The 8870-nt window shown below is 37.0% G+C and overlaps 1 protein-coding gene across 2 annotated transcripts in view; it reads right to left on the bottom strand.

Annotated features, from left to right (window-relative positions):
* The window catches only part of PPP3CC (protein phosphatase 3, catalytic subunit, gamma isozyme), a 139275-nt gene that overhangs the window by 43212 nt on the left and 87193 nt on the right, over nt 1-8870 (bottom strand). For both annotated transcript variants that reach the window (XM_006884832.1, XM_006884833.1), the window contains 3 exons: nt 6521-6598; nt 6340-6434; nt 638-763 (listed from right to left, as the gene is read on the bottom strand). In XM_006884832.1, coding sequence (XP_006884894.1) covers nt 638-763; nt 6340-6434; nt 6521-6598 — 299 coding nt within the window. The remainder of the gene's footprint in view (nt 1-637; nt 764-6339; nt 6435-6520; nt 6599-8870) is intronic.

The following is an 8870-nucleotide window of genomic DNA, read 5'->3' as shown; positions in this document are numbered from 1 at the left end:
AAAAGATGTATTGCTATGGGAAACTCTGCTGTTAGGGACCTCTCCAAAGTACTGAAGAGCAATGGTGTCTCTCTGGAGATTAAGGTGTGTCTGATACAGGCCATGGTCTTTGCAATATGCATCAGAGAGTTGGACAATGACTAGGGAGGATAGAAGGAGAATTGATGCCTTTGAGCTGTAGTGCTAAAGAAGAGTATTGAATGTACCATGGACTACTAAGAAAACATACAGGTTCATCCTAGAGAGGATTAAATCAGGGGCTCCTTGGAAGCAAGGATTCTGAGGCTTCATCTGACATACTTTGGACATGTTGTAAGGATGGAGAGGTCCTTGGAGAGGGACATCATGCTTGGGAGGGTGGAGGGATGGTGCAGGAGGGGAAGGCCCTCTATGAGGTGGATTAATTCAGTGACTAGGGTAATCGGGATGGGCGTATTGGAACAGTGTGATTGGCACAGGATAGAGCAGAGTTTAGGGCTATTGTACATAGGGTCACTAGGAGTCGCAAATGACTTGATGACACATAACAGCAACAACAACAACAATAACATTTCTGAATCATCAGGGAGCTACATATAAAGTTGTATTCAGTCACTAGTTAAGACAAACTGATGGTCTATAAGCTTATTTCTCTTACCTTTCTCTCCAACAAAAGGCAAAGACCACGTGAATACATCCATAAAGTTTGGAAGCCAATAAGGGTGTGGAGAACAATTAAATTGCCTGATGTTCATGACATTGTTTTCATATTTCAGCACAGCAGCTAAAAAAAAACAGAAGAAAATGTGGTACAGAGGAATATGACACAGAAATCAATATTTTTAGTACAGCTCTCTGCTTAAAATTTAGGAAACCCCTATTTGTCAACTGGGCCTAGGTACTTAAGTACAGATGGAAAACAAATATAAGCATTTTATTATAGTTCATCCTCCTAAGAATTACCCTAAGAAACAAAGTTACCTGAAAAGCTCATATAATAAAAGTATAAAGCTAACTCAACTCTGTTCTTCAAAGGGTCACTGCACAGTAAATTGTATAGTAACAATGAGTTTGATAGGAGAAAATTTCCTTCTATAGGTCAAATAGTCATAATTATAACTATCTTTTGAGGGGAAAAAAAATCAATCAAAACTGAACACAATCTGTTTTATTAATCATTAACCAGAATCAAAGCTTTTAGTTCCAGGGAGTGTATAACATAGTAGCTATCAATTCATATTGGGGGATACAAATGGTTAACTTGGAGCAATTTATAATGAATATCCAAAAGTCTGTTAAGGCATCTTTGCATGCACTAGAGTGAATTTTTTGAAATGCTGATCTGTCCTACATGCAAGCAGGAGGTTTTGACGACATAAAATAAACTAATAAAACAAAAAATAAGGCCATTATTGCTGAGTTGGTTCCAATTCAAAGATACCCTACAGGACAGAGGACAACTGCCCACAAAGTTCCAAAGCTGTAATCTCCATGGAAGCAAACTGCCTCATTTTCTCCCTAAGAGGAGCTGGTGGATTTAAACCACCCACCTTTTAGTTAGCAGCTCAATGCTTCACCCACCGTGCCACGAGGACTTGTGAAAATCTGTAGAGTACTCTACAAATGTTTAGTCTCTGTATACTATTGTATACATATTTTGGTACCTATTTGGTTTTCCTTATATTTTACGTTATAAAACCCAATTCCTTCATATTCACCAATAGTCGTATTGCTCACATTATTCTTGTAAGTATTCTTGTTGATGTCCTAACATAGAATGAATAAGGCATAATAGCTCTATAGTGTGCTTGATTCAGGTCATGGTCTTTTCAAATCACGTGCTAAGCATCTAAAAGTTGGACAGTGAAAAAGGATGACAGAAGAACTGATGCCTTCTTTTATTGTTACGGTGCTGGAGAAGAGCATGGACTACCAAAAGAACAAATAGAAATGTACTGGGAAAAGTACAGCCAGAGTGCTCTTTGGAGGCAAAGAAGGTGAAGCTTCATCTGACATACTCTGGGCATGTTGCTAGAAGATGTTATTTCTTGGAGAGGGACATCATGCTTGGAAGGTGGAGGGCATCGAAAGAGAGGAAATGCCTCAATGAATGGATTGACACGACTGCAGTTATGGACTTGTGTGTCAGAGATTGTGAAGGTGGTATGGGACATGACACGGTTCAGATCTGCTCTTCATGTTGTTGTTGTTGTTATGTGCTGTCGAGTCATTTGCGACTCATAGTGACCCTATGTGCAACAGCCCTAAACCCTGCTCTATCCTGTGCCAATCACATTGCCTCTGACACACCCATCCCAATTACCCCAGTCACTGAATCAATCCACCTCATAGAGGGTCTTCCCCTCCTGCACTGTCCCTCTACTCTACCCAGCATGATGTTCTTCTCTAAAGACCTGTCTCTCCTTACAACATGTCCAAAGTATGTCAGGCGAAGCCCCAGAATCCTTGCCTTCAAGGAGTATAGGGTCATAATTAACTTGACAGCACCTAACAAAACCAGAAATGGCACACACAGGCCATCTCCTGTTATCCATTTGTTACTAATGGGTGATTTATGGCCTTAAACAATAAAAAAAAATCAAACTTGTTTTTACTGAGTTGATTTCAACTCATAGTGATCATATAGGACAGAGTGGAACTGCCCCATAGAGCTTCCAAGGCTGTGCATCTTTACAGAAGCCAACCTCTTTTTCCTGTGGATAGGCTGATTCAGACCATCAACCTTTCAGTTAGTAGCCAAATGCTTTAGGCACAGCACAACCAGGACTCTTTTACCTAAGTGCTTGTATTCTTTTTTTTTTAATTTCTATTTTTTTAATTATTTTTTTGTGCGTGTACCGTCAAATCGGATCTGACTGGTACAGAAGGAGATTGGCCCCCCTTCTGCAGCAAAGCATCGGGTGGATTCGAACCACACCCCTCTGGGATTGCAGTACAGCTTCTTGCCACTAGGCCATGAGAGCTCCCTAGTGCTTGTATTCTTAAGTTTTAAGTTACTAGGTGTCTAAAATGTATAGCATAACTTACAAAGAAAATACATGGAAACAGGATCTCTACTCCTCAAAATCCTAACACAATAATATTCATGCCCTTTTATTTTTATGTTGTTGTTGTTGTTGTGTACTGTAGAGCAGGAACTGACCCATAGCTGATCCTCCAACAGGTTTTCAGAGGCAGCACTGGAGGACAATGCTCTTCTTTCTACTGTAGAGTAGCTGGTGGACGTGAACCACATGCCTTTGGGATGGCAGCACAGTTTCTTACCACTAGGCCACCAGAGCTGAGGTATTATTTCTATTATTTTTTAATAAATGTAAATTTTACTTAGGCTAGGTGAATATAGTATTTAATAATTCTCTCAAAGTATACTGAAAAAAGAAGTGTGAGACAGGTCTCAACAGAAAATGATCAGATATTAATGCTTATAACTTGCTTTTAAACATGTTCCTAGGAGGCAGAAAATAACAGGAGAAAAAACTTTAAAAGTCATAATGTAACGGTTTCTTATGGAACTAAAAAAGTGCTTGTGGGTATCAGTAAGTCTAAAGTATACACAGAGGGGAAAAGAAGGAAAAGGAACATGGCCTTCTGTTTGCAAAGGAAAGAGGTATTTATATGGGCTGTAAATGAATATTAACACTGATTGTTTTAGATGAAACATTTTCCTAGAAAATATGTAAGTAAAAACAAAGGAAGATATTTTTCCCCCAAGAAGATTAAAGTTGTCCATAAGTTCCTCCTTAAAACTCACTAATAACAAACTGTGACTAAAAAGTTTATGAAAGAATAGTTAGGAACAAAATTAGATTAGAATAATGGCTAGGGGTATAAGCTGACAGTATAAGTAATTACTGATTTAAGAGGCATGCTTCAATTTAGCGCCCTTGTAAATCTATGGGGTAGTCAATAGATACTCTTAATAATGAGAACATAAGCAGGGAAAGGCTTCATAACAAACAAGAGGACTGGCAGTCTTTGAAGAGAAGTTTGGTAACACAAGCAGTGCATACTGCTGATAAGAGAGGGGCAAGGATAACACTAAGTTGCAAATATATTGGAAAATGTTAGATGAAGAAAACAAGAAAGACTAACGATTAAAGAAACAAAGCATTGTAGGATGCTGAGGTTGAGGGAATGAATAAAAGGAAAATATGATGAGGGAGAATGCAGTAAAAGAAAAGCATTTTAACAATGGGTCACAAAAGAGAGTAATCTGAAAACAAACAAATCAGTGGATACAATGACACTAAAGTGAAGATCCAAAATAGATGTAAAGAGACATGTTATTCCATAGCTCACTTTAAAAACAAAATAACCAAAACACACAGACAGTAAGTAGTCAAGGCTAATACTCCTTTTCTAAAAGGAAGAATGCCCACTTAAGGAAGACTAATCGCTCTCTGCTGTTACCCTAGAGACCCTAGTTTAATTGGCACATAGTGTGGCCTGAGCATTAGGCTATTTGTTAAAAGCAGTAACTCTCCATGATCCTCTCCCTTCAGCCTTTTTTAATACTAATTTACTTTTATATCCATGCAATTGCCTATTCTAGATAGTACATATAAACAAGATTAAACAATATTTTTCTTTTTGTGTCTGGCTTATTTCACTGAGTATAATTATCTTTGGTTCATCCATGGAGTAGCAAGTATCAGAATCGCATATTTTTATAGCTGCATAATATTGCATTGAATAGACTTACCACATTTTATTTATCCATTCATTTGCTGATAGGTACTTACTTGGGTTGTTTCCATAATTTGGTTATTGTGACTCATAGTTCATTTTATTTTTTCCATAGTTCATTTTAAAATATTATAAATATTAAGTGTACTGTGGACTTCTTTTAAGTTTCTCTCCCCAACAGTATATTCAAGATGTGACTATAAAGTAATGAGACTTAAAAAACCACCAACAAACACACCAGACCTTATATATTTATCATGAGTGTGGTCCTTTGATGTAATCACATCAGGAACAAGGATAGCAAAATCTTATGCTATTATAGCGCCTTATGTTTGACAAATGTTCTAATATTGATTTTCATTACTCTGCTTTACTGTCAACAGCTCTATGTGACAGGTATTTTAAAGATAAACTGAGGCTCAGAGAAGTTAAGTAACTTGTTATAAGTCATGTTTAAAAGTGAAGCAGGACTACACTACACATCCTGACTCCTCAATTAGTGCTCTTTTTAACTACCATGCTGCCTTGCTGTATATTTAATCCAATCATATTGCCATTACTCAGAGTATTTTTGGAAATCCTGTTTTGGAATTACCTCCAGAGCCTGTTCATAAGCAACACAAGAAAGATCAGTCTCATTACCTTATAATCATACCTTGTTTCTGACCCCAAATGGTATCATCTAGCTTGATCACTCACCTTATTCATCAGTCTTGACTCCGAATGACTTTTGGCTGTTCCAAAAATCAAATCCACCCTCAAAGGACGAAGATTTGCCATCAGTGAGGATAATCAAAAGAATGTGTCGCAGACTCTGAAGGCAATGCCAAAAAAGGAGTTCCAAAATATTTTGAGCAATGGCAGCATTGTTGGAATAAGCGTACAGCCTCCCCAGGTAGCTACTTGGAAAGGGATGATACTCACGGGGATATATATGTTCTGGCATGTTTGTCAAAAAGTCATTATTTTATAGTCATATCTTATAAATAACAAAATACTTACAGATGCAGCAAGTTTTCAGTGGGACCACTGCCCTGTTCTAAAACTATGGACCATGGGAATTTTTTAACTTAAAGACTTTAACAGGATAAAGTCTTAGAAGCAGCATTTGTGGACCCAAAACCAAGTGCAAATCCCATCTTTTTATTTATGTAGGGGAAACTGAGAATTGGAAAGATTATTTGACACACCCAGAGTCACACTTGTTTCTGGCAAGACTTGAACTAAAAGAAAGACTTTCTCTGAATTTTTGGACTCACTCTATACTATTTCTAAAAGGGGAGGAGGAGCACAGGTAACTTAATAACTCACAAATGGTGGTGACATTTGAGTAAGGTACTATCATAAGTCAATAAAAGGAACCGAAACTAGTAATTTTGGCATAACTTAAACCTGAGAAATGGATTCTTCTTATACTTTGATTCAGTAATTTAAATCAAACCCACCAGGATAATTATATTCAGAAAGAGCCCCATAATCCATAGGAAATGAAGACCAATAGCAGCCTAAATTAGCCTTCATATAAATGGAAATATCTTATATTCTGACTTTAAGTTTACATATTTAAAGAATATAAACATACATACATACAGATAACTTAACAAGAGCTCACATTTACTCACAAATCAAACCGAAATATCGCTGGACTTTTACCTTTATTGTTATAGACATCTAGGTAATTGGGGGCAGAGAAAATTGTAATGAGTGATGGAAAGCCTGTCGTTTGGCTCTTCCTGTACATTCGATACCTAGAAGAGAGACGGCAGCTGGTCTGTCTAGGTATTAAAAGTGAAAATGTTGCAGTGAATTCTGGAATAGTTTTAATACAACTTACCCAGCATCTTGGGCTTCATGGGCTCGGATAATGGATAACAAATTATTGTTTTGCAAAAATTCACAAACTGCAGGGTAACTGAAAAAGTATTAGAAAACATAAATTCAGAATGAAAATGGTTATTTTTTTAATGGAAAAAAAAGGAAAAGTCAAGATGCCATGAGTTTATTTTGTACCAAAAGGTTTTACACATTATTGACTTTTTATTCATAGATTAGTAATAATTACCCAGTTTTCTATTTTGCTAATATACTGCTTTCTGGACAAAGCATGCAGATAATAATAAATTCTAGTAAAGAAAGAGGATTTGATCATTTTAAATTTTTTTAATTTTAACAATAATAATCCGACACTAAATGTTTTTGTATTTTTACATTACCATCTCACAGTGATGTGTATCGCCATGTGTGTATGTGCTCTTGTTAAGTGCTGTGGAGTCAGCCCCATTCACACTGACCTGAAGGATAACAGAACACACCCTGCCCTGTCCTGTGCCAGCCTCATTATCTCTTCTGTACTTAGCCCACTGTCAGAGTCACCGGTTCAACCTGCCTCCTTGAGGGTCTTCTTTTTTGCTGGCCCTCTAATTTACCAGGCATGACATGCTTTTCCAGGGACCTGCTCCTGAGAACATGCCCAAATTATATGAGACAAAGTTTCACCGTCCTTGCTTCTAAGGAGCATTTTGGCTGCACTTTTTCTAAGACAAATTGCTTTATTTTTTGGCAACTGTAGTGATTATTCCATATCAATATACAGTTTGTTCCCTTTCTCTAAATAGAAAAAAAAAACCCAACCCCAACTTTCTAATATTTTATTGTTTGGATGTCTCACTTTTAATTTGCTTATAATTTTTGAGCATAAATAATGCTACAATGAATAATTTGCATTTTTTTTTTTGCAAATATGTCCATAGGAAGAAGTTTTTTGTTAGTTTGTTTTTCATAGGAAGTTTTTAAAATAAGTGCAAGATATTCTGACTCAAAGGTCTTATACATTTATAAATGAGAGATACTGTCAAGTTAACGGTTGTTGTTGTTGTTATGTGCCATCGAGTTGAGTCACCTGCGGCTCTTAGTGACCCTACGTACAACAGCCCTAAACCCTGCTCTATCATGTGCTAATCTTATTATCTCTGACATATCTACCCTCACAACACCAGTCACTGAATCAATCCATTTCATCAAGGGTCTTCCTCTCTTGCGCAGTCCCTCCACCCTCCTAAGCATGACGTCCCTTTCCAAGGACTGGTCCCTCCTTGCAACATGTCCAAAGTATGTCAAAACAAGCTTCAGAATTCTTGCCTCCAAGGAGCAGCCTGGTCTCACCCTCTCCGGGATGAACCTGGTTGTTCTCCTAGCAGTCCATGGTATATTCAATACTTTTCTCCAGCACCACAGCTCAAAGGCATCAATTCATTCTCCTTTTTTCATCCCTAGTAGACCAGCTTTCTGATGCATAGTTAGTAATTGCAAAGTTAACTACCATAGAAATATCCATTTATATTCTGCTATGACAAACATAAGCTCTGGTGGCTTAGTGGTAAGCCAAACGTTTTACTACATGTTCAAGACATAAAAGTTCCCCAAACACACTATATGTTCAAGATATCAAAGTTCAAATCCATCAGGTGCTCACAGGAGAAAGAAATCTCCCCTTATGCAAATAACTCTCTGACAATCTGCCATAGGGGCAGTGATGAGTCAGTTCTGACTCGGTGGTTTATAACACACAATGACAAATACAGTGATCACAACAATGGATCTGATCATGGCAGAGAGCATGAGAATGGCACAGGACAGGGTAGGGTTTTGATCGTTCTTCACAATATTCCTGGGAGTCATAGCTCATTTGAGAGCATGTAACATCAAAACATGATAAACAGGCATAGTCTCTTTAAATAATGTAGACAAAACCTTAAATTATTGCATCGTTTTACTTACTTGCAAAATAGTCAAAGGGGAAAAAAAGAAAATAAAAAAAAAGAAAAAAAACAGTCACTGGGGAAAAGTGTGCTTAGAAGACTGGTGATAAATATAGAGTTTCTTTGTGTGTGTTTCATATTCTATTTAATGGCTGAATGAATTGCACCACAGCCAATTTTGGAAAGAATAAATGCTTTTATTACTTGTCAGAATAAAATATTGGAAGAAAAAAAAATCTAGACTTTAAAGCCAGGAAAAGACACCACCAAAATAGAAAACTATAGGCCAATATCTCTCATGAATATTGATGCAAAAATCCTAAATAAAATAGTGGCAAATAGAATCCAATGATACATAAAAAAAAAATCCACCATGACCAAGTGGGATTCATAACAGGTATGCAAGGATGGTTCAACATAAGGAAA

Source organism: Elephantulus edwardii, unplaced genomic scaffold (assembly GCF_000299155.1).
Source record: "Elephantulus edwardii isolate Elephantulus edwardi_28Jun2011 unplaced genomic scaffold, EleEdw1.0 scaffold00038, whole genome shotgun sequence".
Lineage (NCBI taxonomy): Eukaryota > Metazoa > Chordata > Mammalia > Macroscelidea > Macroscelididae > Elephantulus > Elephantulus edwardii.
This window is presented reverse-complemented; position numbering and strand designations above follow the sequence as displayed.